General features: G+C 48.2%; 1 protein-coding gene across 19 annotated transcripts in view; it reads left to right on the forward strand.

Moving 5' to 3' along the window:
• The window catches only part of FAM156A (family with sequence similarity 156 member A), a 40,970-nt gene extending 13,496 nt beyond the window's left edge, over positions 1-27,474 (forward strand). For 6 of the 19 annotated variants that reach the window (XM_044235964.1, XM_044235963.1, XM_044235969.1 and 3 more), the window contains 2 exons: positions 23,581-23,666; positions 26,094-27,474. In XM_044235964.1, the coding sequence (XP_044091899.1) occupies positions 23,650-23,666; positions 26,094-26,781 (705 nt within the window). In that variant the 5' untranslated portion in view covers positions 23,581-23,649 and the 3' untranslated portion in view covers positions 26,782-27,474. Of the gene's footprint in view, positions 1-7,647; positions 8,147-11,201; positions 11,218-14,111; positions 14,703-19,721; positions 19,968-20,268; positions 20,655-23,580; positions 23,667-26,025 lie in introns of those variants that run through there. The other 13 variants (XM_044235973.1, XM_044235972.1, XM_044235970.1 and 10 more) reach the window with 10 other exon arrangements.
• Positions 27,475-27,781: the final 307 nt, after the last annotated feature.

The raw sequence follows: 27,781 nt of genomic DNA on the forward strand, positions 1-27,781 counted from the left end.
TTTTGTGCAGTTTATGCCAAATCATCAGAGAGTAGTTAATCTAACCATCATACAAAGAAACATAAAAATTACACCTGTGATTAGTGGTACAAAGAGGTGCACTTTATGGAGGTATGACTGATAGGTAGAGCTGTATGTATTTCATGTGTACAACTTATACGCCATCTCTGCCATCTCGGACATAGATGGAACCATCACCTTCCAGGGTTTTCTCCTGCCCCCTTTGTCTTGTGGGTGTGGTGATTATATTCTTATCATTAGTGGTAAGAACACTTAACATAAGATCATCTGGTAGTGCTTTTAAGTATACAACACGGTTATCATCAGCAAATGGCATGGTGTGTGCAGTAGAATGCCAGAATGTATTTATCTTGCATAATTATAAGTTTGGACCTTTGACTATCACCTCACGGTTCACCCCTGCCCCGATCCCTGGCAACCATTGTTCTGTGCTCTGCTTCTAAGAGTCTGTTTTAGATTGCATATACAAGTGAGACAATGCAGTGTTTGTCTTTCTGTGTCTGCTTTATTGTACTTAGCCATCATGCACCCCAGGTTTGCACGGCATGCTCTTATCCATAGAAAACCCTGAAGACTCTGACAAAGACCACACCAGACCAAAACAGTGGTTAGAACTAATGAGCAGATTCGGTAATGTTGCTTTCATTTTTAAAAAGAGTTTACTGGATGTGAGATTGTTGGTTGCTGAGCATTTTGAATGATTATCCCCCTCCTTCTGTCCTCCGTTTTTTTCTGCTGAGAAATCTGCTCTTTATCTGATTGGCTTTCCCCCAAAAGGGGGAAAAAAAGGAAGGGTCCTTTTCTCTTGCTTTCAAGAGTTTCTCCTTGCCTGTGGCTTTCAGCATTTTTTACTGTGATGTGTCTGAATCGCTTCTTGTTTATCCTGCCTGGGGTTCCCTTAGCTTCTTTCAGGCAGTATCCTTTTGAATGTTTTCTTCTGCCCCTTTTCGTCTGCGTTCTGGCACTCTCCTGCATCTCGGTGGGTGTTCTTAAGAGTGTCCCATATTTCTCTGCAGCTCCGTTTATTTTGCGCACTTGTTTTCCTCTCTTTCTTCAGATTCTGCAGCCTCTATCTGTCTTTCTTCAAGATGTCTGAATCTTTGGCAGTTCAACTACCGTCGATCTCCTTGAGTGAATTGTTTTACTTCAGTTATTGCGCTTGTCAACTCCAGAACTTCGATTCGGTTCTTTTTGGTAATTGTTCTCTCTTTATTGTTATTCTCTGTTTGATGTGACATTTTCATCATACCTTCCACTACTTTGATTGTGGTCTCCTTTTGTTCTTCGGACCTATGTATAACAGCAACTTGGAATACCTTGTCAAATCTGTCATCTGGTCACAACCATAGGCAGTTTCTGTGGCTCACTTCTTCATACTTTCCTGTTTCTTTGCATGTATCCCAGGTTTTTTATCCTTGTCTGGAAACCTGACAATCTAAACTAGTCCAGGTGCTACACTGTCTAAAATACTGGAGCAGTTCTGGGTACTGGACCATCCCACCCCTTCCCACGTTTGTTACTGCTGTTTGCTTGTTTAGCTGTTTAGTGTCTGGCTGGTTCATTTAGAGTCTGTTTTCACTCCTTACTCTCCCCCTAGCCTCCCCCCCCCCCATGCTAGCTGTGTTATGCTTCAGATTTTACTCCTCAGGGAGAGACGACTCGGGGATGCCCACTGTCACCCTGCGGTAACTGGTTCGGGCAGGGCTCTCTTGGATTGTCTCTTTCTCTGACCAAACCCAGCTGTTCAGGTCTACTAAGTGGGGGCCGCTTCTGCTGTTTTCAGCAGTACCTGGCTATGTTGCTTCGTAATAGAAACCTGTGAAATCCCTGCTCCTTTGAAGGGCTAGCTGTCCACGTTAGTGTTAGAGATCTTTTTTTCTGACCCCAAGCGGGCTCCTTCCCGCTGTCTCTTCTCCCTGATTGTCTCAGGTAATCCAGCCAGCCTACAGTTGATCCTCTACGTTCAAGAATTCCACCAATATGGTATGGGTTGCCTTTTCCACGGGCTCCACTGTTTTGAGAGTGCCCCTGGGCCTAACCTTCAAAACACTGATTTGAAAATGAAAAATTCATTCCTCCGGGAGGAGCTATCTGCTTCCAAACCTCTGAGCCACAACTCTGTAGTTGGGAAGTGGGGACGATGGTGGCACATGGTGGCACACTTCTCCTTCCTGTTTTTTAGTGTGCTGCTTTGTAGTGTGGCTTTTTACAATGTCTGTTTTTGATTGTTTATGGCTGGTATATAGAAACAATGGACTCTATTGTACTGACACTGTACTGATGTTGTATTTTGTTACTTTGCTGAACTGGCCTCTTATTTCAGGTAACTTTTCTGTGGATTCTCTTTAGGGATTCAGGTTTGCCTGTGACTAATGACTGTTACATCTTTCTTTCCTCTGGACTTTTTTATCGGCTGGAACAGGCAGTAAACTATTGACTAGAAGTGGCAAAAGTACACACACTTGCCGTGTTCCCTGTCTCAGAAGGGCAGCATTCACACCTTCAGGATTCGTGGTTATATTAGCTTTAGCTCTTTCTGTAGCTGCCAATTATCCGTTTAAGGATGTTGCCATAGACTGAATGAATATTGCCATCTCCCCAACATTCATGGTGAAGCCTTTCTCCAGTATGATGGTAATTGGAGGTGGGGCCTTTGGGAGGCGATCAGGTCATGAGTGTGGAGCCCACATGTGTGGTATTTGCACCCTTATAAAAGGGACCCCTGAGCGCTCCCACAGCCCTCCTGCCATGTGAGGACAAGAAGTCAGCAGTCTGTGTGGCAGGAGGCAGGGCCTCACCAGATCCTGAATCTGGCTGGCACCTTGATCTTGGGCTTCCCGGCATCCATAAGTCTAAGAAATACATTTCTCTTGCTTTTGTAAGTCATCCAGTCTGTGGTAGTTTTGTTACATCCGCCCTAAGAGACTAAGGTAGAAATCCCTCTCTATAGCTAGCTGATGTGCTAGGCGTTTTTATCAAGTACATTTTAATCAAGTGCTTTTTATGCATCTGTTGAGATGCTCATGTATTTTTAGTCCGTTTTTATGGTCAGTTAGAGGGATTGATTATCAAGCACTCAACCCATCTTGAAGCTGTAGAGCAAATGCCATTTCACCATGGTATTTTATCTTTTGTACGTATTGCTGGTTTCAAACAGCTAATATTTTATTTTGGATTACTGCATCTGTGTTCATGAGTTACATTGCTCTTGTTAGCCTGAAAAGTAAAACAGCCAGTTATGTTACCAGCAAAAATGGGTTTATTCAGGAATAGCAGAGAATTAGAAAATTGGAGCAAGCAACCTAAGGCAAAATCCTAGGAAAGTCCAACAAACAACGGAGAGGAACGTTATTTTGTGGAGAAGGAGGAAGTCGGGAGGGGTTGTTTGGAACAAAAGTCCATTGGAGAAACAGCAAGAGTTCAGAGTGATGACAGTTGCTGGCTGGCTGACTTGCAGGAGTAGTCCCTATCTCATAGGTGATGCCATGTACATCTTTGCCTGTTGGGGCCTATAATTGAGGTTCTTTCATGTTGATTATTCTTCTGTTGGCTCTATAATGGACAGCCCTTCCTGTAATTGATGTTGAGCAGTATGGCTCTCCCTTCTAGGCTCTGGACGCTACTTTATACTGATATTTCCCTTTTTTTTTTTTTCCACACTCTGTAATCTGTATTCTTAAGAGATGGTATCCTGCTTTGGTGTCAGGATGTGGCTGGCTCTGTAACATGCTTTGGGAAGTTTAACTAAACTCTTCTTCAGTTACCTAGAAGCTAGAATGTAAACAACGAAGCCGCTTAAGCCTTAATTTTTTTGTGAGGGGACGGTTTTTATTTTGTGTTTGATTTATTGAATTCATTCTCTTTGACAGATGTAGGGCCATCTGGGTTAACGACTTTTTTTCTTTTTAAGATTTTATTCCTTTGAGACAGAGTGCGAGCCAGTGCCTGAGAGAGCGAGCGTGAGCCACAAGCAGGGGAAGAGGGAGAAGCCGACTCCCCGCTAAGCTGGGAGCCCGACCCAGGGCTCCATCCAGACCCCAGGATCATGACCTGAGCTGAAGGCAGACACTTAACCTGCTGAGCCACCCGTTCATTTTTACCAGTCTGGCTAAACCTATTAGATTTACTGATCTTGTGAAGGAACCAGTTCTTAGTTCCTTTGTATTGTAGCGATTCTGTGATTTCTACTAAGTTGATTTCTTTTCAGATCTCCATTAATTTCTTTTCTCCTTGCCTTAGGTTTAAATTGATTTTGCTTTTGAAATTTCTTAAGGTGACAGCTTAGATCATTGATCGGAGATGATTCTTCTTTTCTAATATAAGTATTTAATGATAGAAATTTCCCTCAGTGCATTGTTTTAGATTCACCTCACAAATTTTGATACACCGTGTTTTCCTTTTCAGCTTCTTGCAGTTTCTTCCTTGATCCCCACGTGACTTAGAAATGTCATTTAATTTCAGAACATTTTGTGGTTTTCTGTATAGCTGGCTGCAACCCATTTCTATTTTAATTCTTTGTGGTCCGAGAACCTAGTGTGTGTTTCAGTCCTTTAGACGCCGAGATCTACATTATGGCACAGCGTATGGCCTGTCTTGGTGAGCACTGCCTGTGACTTCAAAAGAATGTCAATTCCACTGTCTTTCTGTAAGTATCAGTTAGGTCATGTCTGTGGGGAGTCATGCTCAGGTGTTTCCATAGAGAGTCTGATTGTATTGTCCACTTGTACTTTCAGTTGTGGGCAGGCGAATGCTGAAGGCTCTCATTATAACCAGTTTGTCTTTGTTCTTGGTTTTATCAGTTTTTACCTCTTGTGCTTTAAAAACGCATGCACGTTCATGATTTTTTCATCTTCTCGATGACGAGACCTCTATTTTATTACGTCACTCTGTCTCTTCCCTTGTGATGATCCTCATTCTGAAGTTTACCTGGTGTGATAGTAATTTAACCCCTCTAGCTGCTCATCTGATTCACGTTTGCTGGGTATATATGTCTCTTTGTGTTTGGGGTGCAGGCACAAAATACCACAGACTGGGTGTCTTATACACAAACTTATTTCTCACTGTTACGGAGGTTGGACATGCGGGATCAGGGGCCCACCTGGTTGGGGTCTAGTGAAGGCCCTCTTCCTGGTCACAGATTTGTGGTCGTGCCCTCACATAGTGGAAAGACAATGTGACAATGTGAGTGGATCTCTCCAGAGCTTCTTTTACTTAAGGCCCTGATCCCCTTCATGCGGGCTCTGCCCTAGGACTTACCCCTCCCGAAGGCCGGCCTCCTCTAACACTATCATCTTTGGGGGTCCGGCTTTAACGTAAGAGTATTGGAGGAGACACCTTCAGACCATAGCAGTAACATTTTCCATTCACTTACTTTTAACTTATGTATGTATTTATGCTTAAGTGCGATTCTTTTGATAGTATGTAGTTGTGTCTTGCTATTTTTATCTGAAGGAACAAATTAGGACTTTTAATTGACATGCAGGCAGTGTACATTGAGTGTGTTAACAGTTTACGTGTACATCTGCCATCTGGCTGGCTGTATATTTCTATCATATGTGTTTTTTATTTAGATTTTCCTATTCCCGCCATAATTTTGGATCAGTTGAGCATTTGCTGTTATTCCATTTTATCTCCACTGTTGGCTTACTAGTTAAACACCTTTAAACAGTCTTTTCAGATGGTTGCTCTAGGGTTTACAGTGTATATTGGTGCTTCTCGCACCATACCTTCAAATGATATTCTGCCACTTCATGTACACTGTAAGAATCATACGACTGTATACCTCTCCTTCTTTCTCCCATCCTTGGTACTGTGGTTGCCTTCAGTGTCTTAAACCCCGCAATACATTGTTCCTATTGTTACTTTCGATAGTTCTCTTCTAAAGAGATGAATTACTAGAAAAAAAATTCGTATTCACCCATGACTTTACCATGCCCAGCCCTGTTCAGTTGTCTGTATAGATCCTGATTTTCTTTGGTTATCATTTACCTTCTTCCCGGAGAACTTCCTTTCACATGTTTTATAGGGCACATCTGTTGGCTGTGCATCTCCTCAGCTTTTTTGTTTGCTTTGAAATTTCTGTTTCACCTTCATTTCTCAAAAGCATTTGCATGAATCTGAAAATTCTGGGTCACAGCGATTCTGATGAGTAAGTAGCCGCCATCCTGTTTGTTCCCGTGTATGTAACGTGTCTCTCTTCTTTGCTTTTCCCATCAGAGGGTGTCAGTGTTGGTGTCTGAGTCAGTCTTTCTGCTAGTCAAGTTGGACTTCAGTTCTGTTGTTGCAATAGTTGGTTTAACCCTACCATAAACTAGATTGATAGACAAAAATCAATTCTATTTCTATACATGAGCAGTGAATAATCCAAATAAGTAAGAAAACAATTTCATTTACAATCGAGGCAAAAGAATGACATATTTAGGAGCTAATTTAACCAAACAGGTGTGAGAGGTACACACTGAAAATCACAAAACACAGCTGAAAGAGAGGAAAGCATACTGAAATAAATGGAAAGACCTCCTGTGTTCATGGATTGGGCACTTGATGTTGTTGAGTTCGCGACATTCCACAGGTTGATCCAAGAAGCATTCAGTGTAATCCCTATTGATAGTCTAACTGCGGTGTTTTAGAAATTGAGAGGCTGATCCTGAAATTCATGTGGAAGTTGCGGGGTCCCAGAATAGCTTAAACCATCTCACAGGAGACAACCAAAGTTGGAGGACTCACGCATTCCGATTTCAAACATTATTTCAAAGCTCCAGTAATCAACATGATGTCGTACTGATGTAAGGATGGACATAGAGATCAACGGAATAGAATTGAGGGTCCGGAAATAACCCATACTACTATGGTGAGTTACTTGTTGGCAGCAGTGCCAAGACAGTTAGGTGGGAAAAGAACAGCCTTGTTCGCAAATGGTGCTGGGACAACTAGGTGCTCACATTTAAGGAAATGAATTTGAATCCAGAGGTCACACCACAGGCAAAAATTAAGTCAAAAGGGATCAAAAAATGTAAGAGCTAAAACGATCAGGCTTCCGTAAGAGAGCATAGGAGTATATCTTTGTGACTTTGGGTTGGGTGACAGATTCTTAGCTATGACACCAGAGCACAGATAGTAAATGCCAAATGGATATAAATGAACTTCATCAAAATTAGGGAAAAAATTTTTGCTTTAAAGGACACCACAAGAATGTGGAAAAGCAAATACAAAGAATGGGAGGAAATATTTGTGTATCGATAAGGGTCCAGTGTTCCGAATGTAGAAAGAATTCTTACAAATTAACAGTAAAAGGACAACCCAATTAAAAATGGGCTAAGCATTTGAATAGACATTTCTGTAAAAAAGATATACAAATATCCAAGAAGGGCATGGAAAGATGTTCAAAAATATTAGTCGTTAGGGAAACAAAACCTGAAAGCACAATGAATTACAACTTACCACCCACTAGTATGGATAGAGTTTCAAAAATGAAAATAAGAAGTGTTGGGGAGGATGTGCAGAAACTGAAATCCTCATACATTGCTGGTGGGAATGCAAAATGGAACATCTGCTGTGGAAAATAGTTTGGCAGCTCCTCAAAAAGTTAAGCAGAATTGCTGTCTGACCCAGTTATCCCACTCCTAGGTGTGTATTGAAGACAAGTGAGGACATAAGCTCTCGCAAAAACTTGTATAGGAATGTTCTGGCAACCTTAATCACAACCGTCGAAGAGTGCAAACAACCCAAATGCCAGCCATGTCATGAGTCTATCACACGTGTGGTGATACCATATCGTAGAATAACGTTCAGGCAAAAAAGAATGGAGCCGTGATACTTGCCACAACATGGATGAATCCTGAACACATTAAGCTGAGTGAAAGAAGCCATGCTCAAAGGCTGTTTGATGTGTGATCCTATTTAGTGGAAATACCCAGAGTGGACAAATCTGTGAAGACCTGAAGCCGAGTAGTGAATATCCAGAGTTCCTGGGAGAGGGGATTGGGGAGGGACTGCTAATGGTATAGGGTTTGTTTTGGAATTAGATACTGGTGACAGTTTGCACAACCTTGTGCCTGTACAACTAAAAAGGGTGAATTTGACGGTACACGACTTGCAGTTCAATAAAATGAAAAAAAAAATGAAAGCAGTACGTACCTTTGAATAGGTTTTTGGCCATTTTTAGAAATGCGGTTGGCTATACCCAAAAGACATAGTAAGCTGTTCAAATCTTATAGCCGGATGAGGTGTTGTGTCCTTCTTGTCCCTGTTACCCGTATTTACAGACTGCACGTGCGCACACATATACACGTACAGACCCTGGTTGACGTGGGAGTACTTCTTACATGCTACTCCCCATTTAAAAATATATATAAAAGTAAAATAAAAGCAAAATAAAGCTCTCTGGCCAGGACAGATTTGCTCCTCTCATTCCGTTTCAAGGCCAGTGGGTGCTCCACGGTATGATACGAACACGTCCTCTCTCATTTCCCCTTCCAAAGGGTGTTGACTACTAAGGGCCATTTAGAGTTTCTTTCCCCCAGAAATTTCTTCTTGTCATTATACACACAGCTCTGTGCCTGTGTGAGTATTTAAGACCAGTTGGTAGCAATGGAGATTGCTGGATCAGAGGTTCCTTCAGTACAGAAACATCTCTGAAGTACTTACTTGTGGACCTGATACTGTTCTAAATGCTGGGGAGACATCCCAGAAGACGCACACGTGCGCTTCGTTTCATGAACTGAAATTGTACTGAGGGTGGGGACAGGGTGGAATCAGATTTTGATAGATGCTGCCACAGAGCCCTGCGAAGTTCTTTTACCAATTCATGCTTCCCTCGGGGTAGCTGAGGTAACAGATGCCCCTTTGCTGGCCACCTCAGCACCCCATTCATGGAGCAGGGGCTGTTGACAGGAGGCTGAGCGCTTTCTCCCAGGCTGCCTACAAGATCGTGGAGTCTGCAGCTCGAATGATGCCTGTGGGGATTTTTTTTTTTTAAGATTATTTATTTATTTATTTATTTATTTGACAGACTGAGATCACAAGTAAGCAGAGAGGCAGGCAGAGGGGGGGGGGGAAGCAGGCTCCCTGCCAAGCAGAGGGCCTGATGTGAGGCTTGATCCCAGGACCCTGAGATCAGGACCTGAGCCGAAGGCAGAGGCTTTACCCCACTGAGCCACCCAGCCGCCACCCTCACCCGCCCCCCTCCCCCGCCCCACCCCGCCACCGCCGTGAGGATTTTAAGAGTAGTGAGACCGATTGGGGCACATGGATGGCTCAGTCGGTTAAGAGCCTGTCTTCGGCTCAGGTCATGATCCCAGGGTCCTGGAATCAAGCCCTGCATCAGGCTCCCTGCTCAGCAGAGAGCCTCCTTCTGCCTCTCCTTCTGCCTGCCACTCTGCCTACTTGTGCTCTCTCTGTGTCTGTCAGATTTATAAATGAATGAATGAATGAATGAATGAATGAATGAATAAATAAATAGCGAGACCGAGAGAGAACAATCCACTACCCATTTAGGTGTATTCCCAGGTAGGAGGGGAGCTGGGGGTGATGTGACCCTCTCTGGGCAAATTACCAGAGTGTGTGGGGACAGGAGAGGGTGAGAGGTTGGTAGAGGAGTAGTGGGTAGTACCTGCCTGTACTGGGATGTACCACTGAGAGAGCCAGAAGAAGCAGTCCGCTTTGGGAGGGACAAGTGGGAGTGAGGGAGCCTTGTGTTCCCAAACCATTGTGTGCAGGGTGCAGGGGAGCTCACTACCATGCAAGGACCTGTGCCTCCCCCAAGGTTGCCATCACCCCCCTTCTGACCCCAACCTGTCAGCTCTACAGATTCTAATCAAGTGGGGACCAGAGAAGGTGACAGTGGGGCACGTGAACGCTTCCCTGATGGGTGAGCAGGGCAGAGATGAAGGACACCAGTGGATCTGATTGGTCTAGGTGGGATTGTCTACCAGGATCTTCCAGGGGAGAGAACTCCCAATGGCTGCAGGTTGGGGTGTCCTAGAGAGGTTAACGGTGCATAGGTGGGGCTTCGAAGAGTGGAGGTGGAAGTGGAGTGTTTGGAAACCTGCTGTGGAACCTCAGGCTGCTCATTCACCAAAAAAGGCTGAAGATGCTGGCCAGGTCGGTGGGATCACTGGCTTTTATTCTGTCCTCTAGTCTGTCTTCCAGTTCGGTTTTTAAACAGTGGATACTGGATCCCACAATATGGATACCAGCGCCCAATAAGCAGTCATGAAATCTTTCTCCGGTGTCCCGTTATGTGCCCAGCAGACTACATGCGGGTCCTGGATGGGCAGAGATCTTTCAGAGACATATTCATGACATTCTCCAGACCAGGTTTCTCCAGGGAATCCGACAGTGACCCACTCAGCCCAAAGAAGTGAACACTTAAATGATGGGATTTTAAGCAGGAGATGTCTGGGTGAGAGTAGGTAAGTAAGACATAGGCGGGTTCTCAAGTCAGTGAACTTCTCACCAGTCCTGACTGGATTCACACCTGAGTCTGAAAGGCTGCAGATGTAAGACTGGGTTCCTATGTTCCCCGGTTCCCGGGGGAAGTGGCCTCAGAGCTGGGCCAGTGTGTGTGTCCCCTGAGGAGGACAGGGTGCACCAGTTGGGCCCACATTTGGCTCTGTCCCCAAATTCCACAGCCTCACAGTAGATACATGCCCGTGAGCAAATAGCCCTGCTCCATTGTTGGCCTCGTGGGGCGAGAAGAGGGGGAAATGCATGCGCCTCACAGTTTGCACAAAGCCTGGCAGGAACTGGAGACCCTCATGCCACCTTTCCCTTTAAAGCAGAATTAGGGATTGAGAGGAGGGGACAGCTTTCCTCTTTGGGGAGATGATAAGGTGGAGGGGTTGGTGGAGCAGGGGCACCCCTCAGTGGTCAGGTGCGTGGTCTGTGGCACGTGTACCTGGCAGGGCAATGTGAACCCCTTCACCATCTCCTTCCCCCACTCGTGTTCACTGGCTTGCAAAGGATCTGCTGACTGAAGGTGTCCTTTCTGTTCGGGGCTCCGGTGGACACGGGGAAAACCAGGTGGCTGCAATGCCTGCAAGGGTTAGGAGCTGAGAAGGCTGAGGGGAGCACTGTGTTCAGGGTGAATGAGCTGCCGGCCAGACCTTCCTGCAGGCAAGGTGGCAGAGACCGGACCTACCCCGAGCAGCATGGGACTGTCCTGCTCCACCTTCCACAGCTTTCGCTCCTCAGCAGGTGGGCTCTGGGACCTTAAGGACAGTGTGAGTCTCCTGAGGATGGTATGAACACTGCCAACCTAGACGATATCCCTATTTTGATGGGCGGAGGGCTCCACTGTGTGTCAAGCCTGGGGGGGGAGGGGGCTGCTGCCCTCCTGGGCGTGGCCTGGGCCTAGTGCAGCCTTGTCTTTGTCCAGAAACAGCCAACAATGGCAAAACCTGTGAGTCACCCATCCTCTGGAAAAGGAGGTTCCTGGGGTGCCTGGACGGGCCCACTAGGATAGGGGCTAATACCCTGGAGACAGCTGTGCTCCTGAAAGGCTCTCTGTAGTTCTGCCTTTTGGTCTCCGTGTCTCACTCGTGGGGCTGGGTGAGACCTCACTGTGGCTCTCGTTGACATCTGTCTTGTATGGGGTGAATTTTTGTATTGAGGAGCAGGATGTCATTTCTCTGAGCTGGTTTGGGATCTGTCCAGGATTTGAGATGTCTTGAGCTGTGTGAGGGTGTGCCGGCATGTGAGATCACTGAGATGTGGAGTGCTGTGTGTCCCAAGTGAGAGTTCTCTGGGCTATTTAGGGCTTCCTCCCAGCGTGTGAGGTATTTGACCTGTTTTGGGTGCAGGGTGCAGCATGGAAGGTGTTTGGGGCTGTTGCCATGAAGTACTTTAGGAATTAGGGTTTGAGCTCTCCTGACAGTGTGTGTCGAGGTTGGCATATTTGAGCGCCTGGGGGTCCAGTACTCTAGGTTGTGAGATCAAAAAGGTTATTTGTTACAGGACAGGGGGTGTCCGAGTAAGCTCTGTGTTCACAGTACAGGTGCTCTGTGCTGTTTGTGCGTCTGCATGCAGGGTTGTGAGCTCTGTGGTTGTGTGACATGCAGGGTGTGTGGTCTGTGAGCTATTTAACTTTCTATGTCGCAGGTTGTTAGGTTCCTAAAATGTATGTGGGTCTGTATTTTAGAATTGATTTGTCTTTGAGCTGTTTCTTGTCTCTCTCCTCGTTTCTTGAGTTTCCAGGAATTTGAGTTCTGTGCCTTGTTTAATCTTGTGTGTCCACTGCATTGCAGTCTCCTCGCTGCCCTTTCCTGGGTCTGGAGCTCATTCTCTCCAGCTCCCAACAACCTGGCTTTCTTGTCTAGGCCAGTGAGTCTGTGTGGTTGGTTTCCCTCGATGTGTTATTGGGATCGTTTGGGTTTTGCTAGCTGTAGTGTGAGGTCCATGAGGTATTTGGGAGTCTGTGTCCAGGTTGTGATGCTTCCGAGCTGGGGGCGGGGGTGGGGGGATATTCCGGTCCCAGGGTGAGGTCTCCTATGTCTGTGGTGCTGTGTTGCAGGCATTGAAACTTCTGACCACGTGGCTGTTTATATTCTGACAGAGACTTTGTCACGTACCGAGTTCAGACATGAGGTGTTTGTGACCTCTGCCCAATGTTTCATTCTGACAGCTGTCCAGAAAGACGGAGCTCAATCTGAATGAACCGCCGGTACTCATCCATTCCAGCTCCCAATAACCTGGCTTCTCGACCATTGACTCCCTGTGGTGTGCTTCCCTCAGACCCTTCCCTAGGGTTGGGTTCTCCCAATCCAGAGCTGTAACTTACCTATTTCATGCAAATCTCAAGTACAGTTTGAAATGGTAGTCAGTATCCAACTAAAAACACCAGAACCAGTGCTTCCCTAAAGATACTCTTCACAAGACATTTTACTGAATCCCAAGAGGTTCCAGGTAGGGACCCTGCTGCCCTTTTGATAGGGAGTTGTGGGAAATTTCCTTAAAATACAGGATCTTTTTTTTTTTTTTTTTAATCCTTTCTCTTGCTGGTACCTTGAGAGGCTCAGGCAAGAAAGGCATTCAATTTTACGTTTTTTAACAAACAAGCAAAACAACCGTAAAACACACACACACACACCACCCAGTACACCCAGTAGTAAATATAAGGAAATTGTATTGGAAATGTAAATGGAATCCTGTGATTAATTATAAAACTAAATTTCTGATCACATTAGATGTCTGTCAGGATTGGCTGTATTCCAGCTGACGGGACAATCAAAGATGCCTTCTTTCTCCAGATCTCATAGGCTGCAGCTTATAATCTGATTACTGCGGTCTAAGTAATTGACACCAGTGTAGGAATCACAGAGCCTATTAAAAGCACGTCTTTTCCTGTGTCACATCATGACCCCTCTGCCTGTGTGTGTGTGTGTCGCCCCCACGCCCCTCCACCTAGACAGACTTTCTCAGGAAATACAGGAGGCACTACCAAGGAAACAGACTCTGACCCGTGGAACACAGACTGGAGCCCAGTGATGTCCCGGGCTCTAGCAGTGCCCATTAGAAGTCTCAGTCTCATCTCCGCTAAAAATGGCAACCTAATTAGAGAAAAGAGAAAAACAGCTATTCTTTCAGACAGCACCGGTCGCGCATGGCTCAGGGAAAACGCTAGTCCTGAGACACTAATGTGCGCACGACCTGTTTGGGAGATTCTCCCTCTCTCGCTCTCAGGCTCTTAGGCCCTCGCTTTTGTTCGTTCCTTCCCAGGATCAGGTTCCCACCACCCCGTGGCTAGTACACCCCCTCGGTTCCTCAGCCCAGGCCGTGAAGCGCACCTTCCAAAGTGGAAGGGTTAAGACTAAGACCACCGAGAGGAAAAGTCCTCCCGGCTTCCTAGGCTGACCAGCCGCGCGCGTCTGCGCGCGCACACCCCAGGAGAGGAGAGGCTGTGTGACGTCATAGGAATGGGCCCAGGGGCCCGAGGCCCGGTGCTTTTTATCCTTTCTCGGGCGGGGCGGGGAGGGAGCCGGGAGTGTCTGGGGGCACAGTGGGCACATCTCCGTGGACCACGGCTTGGGTGCATGGAAACCCTGATGAGAGCGCCCGGGAAGTGGGAGGGTTGAGCCCGCCCCCATGGCGGCGCATCGGAGTGACTGCACAGGACGAGTACTTCCTGAGATCCCCAGCGTTTCCAGGGGCTGCAGGTCACGTCGCAGACGATGCACGTGGTTCTCAGCTGGATGGGCTGACCAGGGAGGGGGCTTCTCTATGACAGCCTGTTTAGGTCCCTTGCAGGGGCCACGCGTGAGACCTGTGTTACAAACTTTTGTTTTCTTACTAGGGGTTTTGCGTAGGTTGGGCATGCACGCGGGCAAAGACAAAAGCAAAACTAGGAGAGAGCTTGTCTATTCAAGCTCTTGCAATCTGGAGAGCACCCCATCTGAAGATCAGTGTGTGTCGGCGGGGTGGTTTTGTCTTCATAGGGATAAGTAGACACGTTACAGTGGAGAGATTTAAGGTAGGGGTGTTTCTGCATTCAGGACTAGTCTCCGTCTGTGGACCAGGAAATGTTTCTCTCTGTATCTAGCTAGTTTCGGGAGGATTGACCTTTCTGAGTCTCAGTGGCTGTTCCTGAGACAGCAGGAAGCTGGGGGAGACTGTCTGGCCCTTCAGCCAGAAGAGGAAGGTGGCCTTCTCACATCTAAACCCCAGAGTCGCCCAAGAGACTGATGGTGGGTATGACAAAGAGTGAACAGCAAGCCTTCTCAAAGATAGAAGGGGCAAGAGTGGTCCTTCCGGGTCAGCCATTTCTGCACGGCGAAAGCCTGTGGAGATTTCTTTCCTGTGGCTTTTGTCATGGCTCAGGTGAAGTTCAGCGTTGTCTTTGGGGTAAAAATGCGCTTGCCCTCTTTTGTGCCTGTCCAAGCAGATATCCAGATAAGCAGAGATTCTCTTTTTAACTCTGGAAGTAATCGATACCTGACGAGCACTTCATGGTTTTTGAAAAGTACTGTTTTCCTGATCTAAGTGAAGGAAGCAGAATGAGTCATTATCCCAGAATAAGATCATTGTCCTCATCTTACAAGTGAGGAAACTGACCACAGAGAGGTTCAGTTATCTGCCCAAAGTCACACAGGGAGTAAGTGGCGGGGCCCTGATTTCAAATCTTGGTATGGATGGCTTCATCACCTGTCGGCCATGCAGGAACATAGTGTTGGTTTCCAGATCCACACGTTTGGTTCTGTCCTCTCTGAAACTACACACCTCCTGAGACAACTGACAGGCCTACAGACAGATTGCACTCAAAAAATGCTAGCCAATCTCTGGGACACTGGGGATGACCTGACGGGGAAGAGAAGTGTTGGAGGAAGTAGGTCCCAAAGGCTCACCACGATCCCTAAGGGAGAGCCTACCAGAGGAAGACCGAAGGGCCTGAAAGGGGCCTGTGTTTCTGAGACGGGCTGATGGGCTAACCTATGGCTCGTGTATTCAGGACATCGCTTTGAATTATTTTTTTTTCTTTTAGCACTGACAATCCATGCTGCGTGTTGAAAATACACAAGGCAGTTAAGTAAAACCAACCAATATATGGATAGGTAGAGAGAATCCCGTTTGACCCAAGGAGTACCTGACCTGTCAGACAGCTCTGTGCTGTGCAAAGGAAGAGCATTTTCTTAGACTGAATGAAACAAATTAGCTCTTTTTCCTAGTTTTTAGTATCCTTCCCTTCCAGATGAAACAACTCAGGCACAGAGAAGGTGGGTCAGCTCCCCCAAGTATTTGAGGTACTAAGTGGTTGAGTGCAGAGGCAGAGAATACACAACGTGTCCAGAACTGACTGCGTCCACCCCCACTCCCCATACATCTGCATCTCCTCCTGTGTTGCCAAACTCAGTGAAAAGCAACCTTCTACCCAGCTGCTTGGGCCGGCGATCCTTAAACCCATCCTTCCTTGGGCAGCTGGGTGGCTCAGTCAGCTAAGCACTGCCTTCGGCTCAGGTCATGATCTCCAGGTCCTGGGAGTCCTGCCCCGCATCGGGCTCCTTGCTCAGCGGGGTGTCTACTTCTCCCTCTACCCTTCCCCCCTGCTCACGTTCTCTCTCTCACGCTGTCTCTCTCAAATAAAATCTTTTTTTTTTCTTTTTTAAAAAGCCCTCCTTCCTTGCTGCCTCTCTCACCACCCCTCCGTTACTAAGGCCTGTCAATTCAACTTTCTCCATCCTTCTAAATAAGATCTTGACACTTCTTCCATCACTACGGTTCGATCCCTAGTCCAGATGACCCTCTTCTGTGCTTGATAATCACCACCAATCTTGACCCTTGGCCACAAGTGTTTTCATCCCACTGCCTGAGGGACCCTTCTTAAATCCTAATCTGGTCTTGTCTACCCTGCTCAAAACTCTGCGGGGGCATCCTGCTGTTTTTTTTTTTTTAAAGATTTTATTTATTTATTTGACAGAGAGAGATCACAAGCAGGCAGAGAGGCAGGCAGAGAGAGAGAGAGAAGGAAGCAGGCTCCCGGCTGAGCAGAGAGCCTGATGCAGGGCTCGATCCCAGGACCCTGGGATCATGACCTGAGCTGAAGGCAGCGGCTTAACCCACTGAGCCACCCGGGCGCCCCACATCCTGCTGTTTTTAAGATCACATCTGCCTCTTGGACTTGGCACAGCAGGCCTTGCCTACCCTCAAATGCCTCGTCTTCAGCACACCGCCTCCTGCTCCACCCCATGCCACATTTCCAGCCCCCTTCCGCTTCTTTCTGTTTAGCAGGTGGCCAGTGAACCCAGACGCTCTCTCTTCTCTCTACCTCTCATTTCCCCAGCCCCACGCATGCCATCCCCTGTGGATCGAGGATTCACTTCACTTGCCTGATTCCTACCTATGTTCAGCTGGCAGGTTCAGTAGAGGGCAATCTCCACTTAACGCGAGGAGTACCTGGATGAAAAGGCACTGTTCACAGAACTTTGTGCTGAAAAGAAGTGATGGAGATTCCATTATAAATTCCCCCAAATGGACAGAGGTTTTACTCTGGACCACAGTGAGCTATTTGGAAATGCAGTCTGACGGCAATTTGGCCTTTCTGGAAAAGGCCTCCTTGCTTAGAGTAGGATTACACTCGGCAAAGATCTCACCTCATTTTACATGGAGCCTTGGATCCACGTGACTCAGACTTTGGAATGTGGCCCACATTTTCCAGTGTGAAGGGGTCCTTCCTTCCGGTGAGGAGAGATAAGCAGAAACATGGAAAGAGTATGTCATTAGGGCACCTGTGACCCAGGACGTTAAGCAGGCCTGCAGCCACCTCCCGTGGACTTTGTTTTGATGTGCTAGTTTTTCAGTGGAAGTTGCGGTCTGAGTTTTCTGTTGGAACAAGAGAAAGTATACGAACTGGTCTTTCCTTTACAAGGGGTTTGATTAATTTGTTCCTGTGGCGGTGGAGGAAGCAAGGATTAGCTGCCTGCTCCTATGGGAACTCTCCAAGGGAGTCTGACAGTGCCTTTGTATGAGTCCCTAGGGGCCCCCACCAGGTACCCGCAAGCCCTAGAGGAAACTATGTCGGTCCCTCGAGCATCCAGTGGAGAGTGTGAACCCCCCACTGGTTTCTCCCTGCCATAGGCTCAACTCAGCTACAAGGATTAGCCGCATTCACTACAACCCCTGTAAGCACAGCACACCTGAGCGTGAAAAGAAGTGTGTGCCTTGGACAAGACAAAAGGTGGAACCACCAGTGCAACCAGTACTGCCCCAACTCTCAGCCCCGGCCAGAGGGTGGGACTAGACTCCCAGGGGCCTGGCCTACTTTCCTCCATTGCTGACGTGTCTCTAACACAGGGATGGTGTGATTGCCTCTTCCCGCAGCCTAGGTCTTGAGGAGCCAACGTGTGCGTGATAGATACAGTGTGATTACCCAGGGACTAGGGTAAGTCTGAAAGCCCAGTGTGCTTGCTTTGGGGAAGCAAGCCGAAAGGAGTCAGTAGCTGATGCAGGAGAGGGTGGATCTGGAAATCCCACCTCCGTTTTGCCTGACTCGAAAGCCAGTCTTGGCGCTCACGTGACGACACACCTGGATTGTGTTTCAGTTGCTGAAATGCAGATACTGTTCCACGATTGCGTAGTCATCGTGGTCCCAACACCGTGTCCACCTTGAAACGCGGGTCCCCGGCAGGGTAGAGCAACCCCGAAAGGTTCTAAGACACTGTCTGCCCTCTGAGGAGCGGCCCCGAAGCAACAGCCCTGGAGTCCCTTGGCGTGGGAGGCTTGCCTCAGAGCCCACGGCTGAGCAGGGCTTCAGCTACCAGCCTTCCCCTGTGGAGAGGCCTTTTGCCACGTTAGAGGGACTTCTGTGATCCACCCCACTCCCCAAACTCGGTCTCCACCAGTCCCACTCTGTTCCCCAGAGACTATGAATGGAGAGGCAAGCGGAGCCAGAGGAACTGCTTTTGGTGGCTGTGTCACCACCGCGGAGCTGGCCAAAGGGCAGTGGTGGTTTGAGCTTGGTAGACTGAGGCCAGAAATCTGGCTCTGCCTGTGGGGATCTCTGGGTTTTTCAGCTGGCAGGTCTGGAAAATGTGGGTGATCCGAGTGCTTGCCTCATCAGCCTTCACCCGTGAGAAGTGGGTCCTGACCAGACACACACGTACACTTAAAGAGGGGGAAGACGCCCTCCTCTGTGTTCCTAAGGTACTGCGACTTAAATTCCACCATCAGTGTTCCCACAGAACGAGTGGTGGTCATCTGCTGGCAGATTCAGCCTACCTCGTCCCTGCATCCCCAAACCGTGTCCAGGAAGCTCACGCGTGGTATTCAGCTGGCGCTTAGAGCACGTTTTGTCAGCGAATGAGAGACCCTGACCCAAGGTGACCATAAGCTATGACTTCACCATAAAGGGTAGCTATCCTACCAGCTGTTTCTGGATTACAAATGGAGGAAACAGGACATCTCTGTACTCAGATTCTCTTTGGGAGGAGGAGGAAGGTTGCATCTTTTGTACCACCTCTAACTGCAGATGCTTAAAAGAAAAACGACGAGGCTATAAAGATCTTTTAATTGTGTGGGACACTCTGTCGCCCCATCAGCCACAGTTCTGATCTCACAGTGGAACTTGGATCGTGATCCTCGGAACACCAGTGAGCTCAGAGAGTGTCTTCCAAGGGACCGGTGCACACAGCAGGTGCCCACAGTGATGTGTCCAACAGGTGGACTGTTGAGTGAATTCAGGCTGCTAATTAAGGGTGTGATGCTATGGCTAGAGCACAAATGCCCTTGGGGACAGGGACACGGGCTCCCAGGTGAAGGGTGTGTTGGTCTGGGGGAGTGCTGTCAGCCTCTCAGGGAGGTGCTCTTCCTCACTATCCTTCCAGCTCTTTGCCAAACATGCCTCTTCTCTGAATGGTCTTCTCCTCCTCTGCCTACCTTCCAGCCTGATACAGGCTGTCACTCAGCATCTGTGATCTCTCGGTGTCCTTCGTGGTCCAGCCAACTGAGTTGAAGCTTCCTCACCCAGCAGGATCTGGGGCCTGTCACCCTCTGCTGTCCCCGCTTTATGTGAGGCTCTCTCCAGCCCTGACAGTATCTGTGCTGTGGCCCGGCAGCCTCTGCTCCAGACACTTCTTCCTCAGTGTTCCCTCTTGTCTGGAAAGTCCTGACCCAGATACCTGCCTCTCGGACTCCTCTCCCTGTTCACACTGTTGGCGGAAGGTCGCCTCCTCGAGAAGCCTGACTGGTCTCACTCCCCTGGGGTTACTTTCTAGGTTAGGCGTTGGAGCTTAAAGATCACCCAGAGAGGCAGTGCCACCAGGGGTGCTTACATCTGGAGTCAGGATGCCCCTGGGCTGCAGTTCCGTCTCTCGGCTGCAGGTGAGCTCTTGAGATGTCACTTACCCTCCCCACACAGGCCTTTTCTCCTTTGGGACCATGGAAGATACACGGATTCTGTGGGGTTGATACATCAAATGAGATGTTCAGAAAGGGCCTCACATTCTCCTTTATTCCATTTGGTAGGTATTCGTGAATGCCCCCTGAGGTTGAGGCTCTGATGGGTGAACAGGACAAAGTCCCTGGACTCTGCCAGGGCCTGGGCTAGTGAGCGAGCCAAACAATTTGCCTCTGATGGCTGGGTGGGGTTTGGGGCCGGGAAAGGGGAAACACAGGGTGTTGTGGAAGTTCGCGGGGGGCAGGGGGGGAGTTCAGGGAAAGGAGAAGAAGGCTTGCTGATAGAAACGCTGCCTGAATCTCCAGACGGGGGTAAGAGGCGAAGGGCTTCCTCACTGCCATTACCTTCCCAATCGTTTCATTCAGGACAGGTGTGGCATCACCCTCCAGTCCCCCTGGCCGAATGAGAGGAATGAGGGTGTGAGCCAGTACTGTCCAGTGGAAAAGGAAGAGACTGTTTGCTTGGAAACTCCCTTGTTCATACAAAAGATACAGGACTGGAAAGTCTCTTTTTGGCACTGGACCTTGTTGTATCTGGATGTTGGTCTTGGAGCATCTGTTCCAGAAATGGCCACATCAGAGCTGGAAAGAACCTACGTCCTTGATGGCATCACTGGACCCTGGAGTGTGCCCACCCGCACCCACCCTTCCTTCTGATTTTGTCAGTGTGACTGTGACTTGCCTTTGTGCTCAGGCCTGTTTGCAGAGGGGTCTCCTCCTTACTCACAGCACGAAGCTGACTTCCTGATATGGTGAGCATCATGGGGTCTGGTTCTCTGTTGTTTTGTGGAACCCATACCATATAATGGGTAAGGACACAAGCTCTGACCCTAGACACCCTTCCTTCCAACCCAGTTCTGTCACTTGCAGTCACGTCCTCTGGAGAAATTTACTTGGCCCTCTGTGCCTTACTCTCCTCACCTGTGAAATGGGTTTGTTATTCTTTGTAATAACAACACCAGACAGAGAAGGGTGCATTTCTGAGTACGTGATGAGGTCATGCAGAGGTGGTTCACAGAATTGGGCCTGGCCCGTTCCCTGTCATTACAACCACTGAGGCTGCCACGGGATAGGTTGCAGGTCACGCTTCACACTGAATGAGCCACGGCCAAGAACATGCAGATGGCATCAGACGTGTCTCCTCAGCCCCAGAGACTCTCTTTCTATGCCACTGTCTTCTCATGCTTGGTTGGCGTCACGCACGGATGACCCCTCACCAGAAGGCTGGCTTTCCCACTGTGGGTCTCCCATTTGGGGGAACACAAATATACATCATGTTCCATCGTGCGCATGAATTCAGGTCACTCCCGTCCGGTCCTCAGATAGCTAGGGGCTGCTTCTGGTGCCGTGGGGGGTGGGTAAGGGGCAGGGGAGGGCAGGGCAGGTAACAGAGCACGGGATGCTCTGGGAGTGCCACGTGGCATCGGCAGTGCTTTGTGTCCCGGTGCCTGCCTTGATCTCCAAACTCCCCTCCCTGCACCCCAGCATTCGGTTGACACTCTCACCCGACTCCGGGGCAGACCCCGCCACATCATTCTCTCTCCTTCAGCCTCAAATTGCTCCGGGTAGAAGGGCGTCACTCTGCCTCCGTGAGGTTTGTTGGGAGACCCGCGGGAGACAATAGATGGGAACCACGTAGCTGACATTACCTGGCACGCAGAAGGCACTCAGTAAGCGGCACCATCACCCGTCCCGCTTCTGTAATCCCTAGCAGCTGGCCTGCAAATGGTCCGATCTCCTCCTCTCTGGGGCGGCTGCTCACGTCCCATCGTGTATGTGTGCCACCCCTCCTGTATCTGCTCCTCTGCTGACTGACAGCTGGGTGCTTTCCAGTCTCCTGGCTCCTGGGGAGAAAGCCACAGTGCACAGGGGAGTGCGGGCATCTCTTGGAGATGCCGATCTCGGACGTATACCCAGGGGTGGGATTGCTGCATCACATGGTAGGTTTTTTGGTTTTGTAGTTCTTGGTGCTTTGGAGGGGGGCACCCTGCTGTGAACAAGAACCTGTGACGGGTTTCACTTTTAACTTTTTGAGGAACCTCCATACCACTTTCTGTTGTGGCTGTGCCAGTTTGCATCCCACCGACGGGGCACAATGGTTCCTGTGTTCTTGCTTGCCTAGTGACACTTGTGATCTGCTGTGTTTGGTAGTTGGTTTGACGAGACCTGTCGTCACGTGTGCAGCCTGACATCTCATTGTGGTGTTCACGTGCCTTTCGCTGATGGCTGGGGATGTGGAGCCAGGTTCCACATGCCTTTTGGCCACTTGTGTGTCTTCTTTGGGGAAATGTCTATTCAGATATTTCGCCCGTTTTTACATTGGTTTGCTTGTTTTCTTGCTGTTGAGTTAGAAAAGTTCGTTATACGTGGGGAAAATCAGCTCCTTGTCAGATAACGCGGTTTGGAAATGTTGTGCCCATTTTGCAGATTGCCTTTTCGCCTTGTTGGTGGTTTCCTTCGCTGTGCTGAAGCTTTGTTGTTGCATATAGTCCCACTTGTCTGTTTTTGCTTTTCTTGCCTGTGCCGTGGGTGTTGATTCCACAAGATCATCACCAAGACCCATGTCCTGCAGCTTTTTCCTCTGTGTTTTCTTTCAGGAGTTTACAGTGTGGGGTCTTATATTTAATCTTAAGTCCCCTTTGGGTTGATTTTCATGTGTGGAGTAACAGAGGGTCCACTGTCATCCTTTTGCATGTGGGCCTCCAGTTTTCCCAGCGCCATTTGACAGAGTGTCCTTTTCCCTGTTGCGTGTTACCGGCGTCCTCAACAAGGTCTGTTGACTGACTGTGCCTCGGGTTTATTTCTGGGTTCTGTTCTGTTCCATTGGTCTGTGTCTGTCTTTTCGCCAGTACCGTACTGATTTACTTACTGTTGCCTGGGACTGTGTTTGGAAATGAAGAACTTTGGTACCTCCAGCTGTGTTCTTCCTCAAGGTGGCCTTGGCCGTCCTGGGTCTTGTGTTGTTCCAGATGCAGTTTGGGATTGTTTTTCTATTACTGAGAAATGCCACTGGGGTTTTGACAGGCATAGCATGGAGTCTGTCATTTTTCTTTCTAATCTTTCATCTTAAACTGTGGATGACATGGATTAATCAGTTATATGCCAGATCTGAGGATTGCCTTAGTTGGTTTTCACTTACTGAACCATCCTTGCTTTCCCGAGCTAACCCATTTGATCATGGTGTATTTTCTCTGAACAGATTGCTGGATACCACTGCTGGCATTTCGTTGAGGAATTTTGTGCTTGTGCTCAGAAAGAATATTGGTTGGTAGTTTTTCTTTTCTTGGCATCAGTGAAATTGTAGCCACAGAAATCCCTTGCACATGCCTCCTTCGCTTAGTTTTCTGGAGGAAATTGTGTAGAATTTCTGCGTGTGTCTGTTTTTCCTGTCAGATACTTGGTAGAGTTCACTGCTGATACCGTCTGGGATTGTCGTCAGAGGTTTTAAACAACCGATTCAATTTCTGTGAATGATACGGAATCATGCATGTTATTTTGCCTTAGATAAGTTTAATAGTTTATCGGTTTGCTAGTTGTCGCATTTACATGCATAGATTTGAATGTAATACTGCCTTCTTACTTCTTTCATATTTGCTGGGTCTCTAGCGAAATGTCCACTTTCATTCCTGCTATTGGTAACCTATTTCTTCTCTCCCTCTTTTCTCTCTTTTTCTCCAGTTTCCTTGAGACAGAATCGACACAGCAACGCAGAAGGGATACAACATAATATTGTGACTTACACATACCATGAAAGGATTACCTCAGTAAGCCTAGTTGACATCCACCATCTTCTATACATAGAAGAAGAAGAAAAAGAAAACAGGGTTTTCCTTGTGAAGAGAACTCTTGGGATTTACTGTCTCACAACTTTCATCTATACCACATGGTGGTGTTAACTAGAGTCATCATGTTGTACATTATGTCCCCAGTACTTATTTATCTTACAACTGGAAGTTTGTTCCTTTTGGCCGCCATCCTCCAATTTTTCCTCCCTCCCTAGATCGCCACCTGTGATAACCACAAATCTGATACCTGTTCCTATAAATGTGGGAGGGTTTTTCCAGTCCTCTGTATGAGTGAGGTCATACCGTATTTGTCTTTCTCTCACGTACTCACTTAGCATAATGCCCTCAAGGTCCATCTCTGTTGTCACAAATGACAGGATTTCCTCCTCTTTTATGGCTGAATTGTGTGTGTGTGTGTGTGTGTGTGTTTTCTTGATCCGTTTATCCGTCAAGACCAAAGTCTCGATTGTGTCCGAAGTCTTGCTTATTGTAAATAATGCTGCTGTGAACATGGGATGCCCATATGTCTTTGACATAGTAGTTTCATTTATTTCAGGTACATTCTCAGGAATGGACTGTCTGCATCATATGGTAGTTCTGTTTTTAATTTTTAGAGGAGTCTCCATACCGTTTTCCATACCGACTGCGCCAGTTTACAGTCCTGCCAACAATGCAAAAGATTTCTTTTATTTTTAAGACTTACTTACTTGAGGAGAGTGCACTGGGGTGGGGGGACAGAGGGGGAGGGAGACTTAAGCAGACTCCCCGCTGAGCGTGGAGCCCAATGCCGGGCTTGATTGCACAACCCCGAGATCACAGCCTGAGCCAAAACCAAGAGTCAGACGCTCAACCAGCTGCACCATCCAGGCGCCCCATGATTTATTTTCCACATCCGAGCCAGCGTTTTCATCTCTTGTCTTTTTGATGCTAGCCATTCTAACAGGTGTGAGGTGATAGCTCATTGTGGTTTTGAATCGCATTTCCCTGACGATTAGTGGTTTGGAACAGCTCTTCATGTCCCTATTGGCCATCCGTACGTCTGCTTTAGAAAAATGTCCGTTCACATTCTTTACCCATTTTTAAATTGGATTACTAGCCTTTTTGCCATGGAGTTGTATGTGTTCTTTGTATATTTTGCATCTGGCCCCTTTGACAGATACATGGTTTGCAAATACCTTTTCCTGTTCCATAAGTTTTCTTTTCACCTCGTTGGTGGTTTCTTTGGTGTGCAGCTTTTTAGTTACATGTAACCCTGATGCTTTCTTTTTGATTTTATTTTCTGTGCTTTGGGGGTCAGAGCCAAGAATTCATGGCCAAGACCCGTGTCAAGGAGTTTTTTTGTTCTGTATCCTCCTAGGAGTTTTGTAGTTTCCGGTCTTCCGTTGAAGTCTTTAATCTACTTCAGGTAAACTGTTGTGTGTCCAAGTCAGGAATCCTGCTTTCTTCTTTGACATGTGAATATTCCATTCTCACAGCACCCTTTATTGAAGAGACTGTCTTTTCTCCATTGAGTATTCTGGACTCCTGTGTCAAATGCTGGTTGACCATATACGCCTGGGGTCATTTCTGGGCTCTCACTTCTGTTCCGTTGGTCTGTGTGTCGCTTTTTATGCCAGGACCACACTGTTCTGATTTCTCTGGCTTTGCCATATGGCTAGAAAGCAGGAAGTGGGATGTATCTTGCTTTGTTCTCCTCTCTGCTTTTCTTCTTTTCCTTCATCAGTCCTGTGAGAAGTGTATCAGTTTTATTATTTCAAAGAGGCAACTTTTGATGTGAGTCCCTCTAATGTGCCTTGTCAGAAATTTCATTGATTTCTGTTCTTAGGCTTTGGTAAATTCTTATTTATTCTTACAGGGGATTTTGAAATGGTTTCCACAGGCTTGAGTGTCCTTTTTAGGTAGATGAATGCCAGTGAAAATGGAAAAGAATGTGTCCTTCCCTGTGGTGGAAATGCTTTGATTTTAGTAAAAGTCTGCTTTTCAAAGATACACGAACACCTAGAAGGAGAGCACATGCCAGTCACCCATGGATTGTTGTTAAAATGATGCTTGAGAACGGTCATAAAACGTCAGCAGGGAATTAGCATGGTTGACTGCAGGACATCATTTGCCATGACAGGTCACGTGGACGAGATAGCGGATCCCACTTCTGAGACTCTGATCCTGTGCCGTCAGTATTCTGAGCTCTCGGAACCGCATTATCACACTGAAAGCGCAGAACAGTCCTAGCGACCAGGGCTCATTACTGTCCCCATTTCACAGATAGGAGACAGAGGCACACAAAGTTTAAGGGAATTATAACGGGTTTTCTCTCTTCTTTTATCACCATGTGCTGCAGTCTGGGTTCTTCTGGCCGTGCACATCCCTCGCTACCTTCATCTTCTTCCTTCCTTCCTTCCTGTCTAGACCCAAGGACCAGGTGGCGCTGTGTGATCACCGACTACACCTCTCCATGGATCCAGTCCAGAAATGTAACTCCACGTTGACCCCTGAATCTTCCCCAATGATCTCTGAAGAGACTTCCCGAGAAGTCACAGTAGCCTCCCCTCCTTCCTTCTCAGAACTGCTGATGATGGGCCTCGGTGACCTCAAAACCGGTGTGGGCACAAAACACCCTGCCCCTCTGCCAGAGGGGCTGCTCCAGCAGCGGTACAGGGATGAGAAAACCCTCCAAGAGAGGCGGTGGGAAAGGTCAGCGTCCCCTCAGAGGAAGAGAACCCTTCTGGGGCACATGAGACGGCGACACCTCGATCACGTGGCACCTTACCGGGTCGAGAGGAAGGCCAGGATCTCTTCCTTGGGGGACAGAGATCAGAACAGATTCAGATGTGAATGTCGATACTGCCAGAGCCACAGGCCCAGTGTCTCTGGGATGCCTGCAGAGAGGAAAGGGGCCCCGCATCCTTCCTCCTGGGACACACTGGTGCAGGGCCTCAGTGGCTTGACCCTCAGCCTGGGGACCAGCCGGCCCGGCCTTCTGCCCGATGGGGTGCTCCAACAGCAGGAAAGAGAGGAGAAACTCCAACGGGAGATACAGCAGGAAAGCAAAAGAATGTTCCAGAGGCTCCTAAAGCAGTGGTTGAAAGAAAACTGAGGCTCTCGTCCTCGCATGACAGAGATCGCAACGGATTCAGAGGTGGAGGCTGGCGTGGCCAGATCCTGAGCGTGGAATCCTTTTGGGGACCAAAGAGTAAGCACTTAGAGAAGTCAGAGAAGGAACAAGAGCAGCGTGAGGACTGGACACTCTGTCCGTGTGAGCATGGATCCGATCCTGGGAAGGTCCTGCTCTTTCCTTCCTGGAATTTCTGGATCACCATGGGGCTTTCTAGGGGATGCTGCATACCAGGGGTCCTTAACTTCGGTATCACGGCTCCCATGATGCATGTTGTCCCTTTCCCACCCCGGATCTCTGTCTCTCCTCCCTGCCTCGTTGTCAGTAAGATGTAGGCTTTCTCTGTAGCATGAATGCCCTGGTGACGGCCATGTGCTTTTGTGCCATGTCACTGACTGCCTCCCAGAAGCAGCACTAGGTCTGCTGGGATGCCTGGGTGCTCAGCTAGGCTCCACTTCCAAGAATCTGACGCTAAGCCAGGCGCGGAAAGGGACGTAGAACTGGAATGTGGTGGTTCACCATTGTGTTCTCTGTGTAAGCCGTTGTGAATGTGCTGAGCTAACTGTAGGTCCACATTTCCCTGCTTCGTGACATTGATAGTATTCCCCTGGGCGGAATTTCTGACGGGTTCCCTCATCACACACACCAAATAAATACATGTATGAAAGGAAAATAGCTCTGGAGTTCTGGTTTCTCGATCCCTGTTGCTTTCTGCTTTGTTAGATCTGAGATCACGACATCTAAATCCTAGAGCAGCAGATCACGCTTTCTCAGAAGGAGAACTCTGAACTGTGTGGCTTCCCAGCAGGGGCTGGGGAGGGCACCCGGGGACAGCATCACGTCACCGCTTGCGGCCCTGCGGTGGGACCAGCCTTCACATCAACCAGGAGCAAGGGGAAGAGAGCCTTCCTGCCCACAGAGAGCAGGAGGCAGCGTCCGCTGCCCACGGTAGGAGGTCCCGCAGGATGGTGCCGGTTCCCCT

This window comes from Neovison vison, chromosome X (genome assembly GCF_020171115.1).
Source record: "Neovison vison isolate M4711 chromosome X, ASM_NN_V1, whole genome shotgun sequence".
Taxonomy (NCBI): Eukaryota; Metazoa; Chordata; class Mammalia; order Carnivora; family Mustelidae; genus Neogale; species Neogale vison.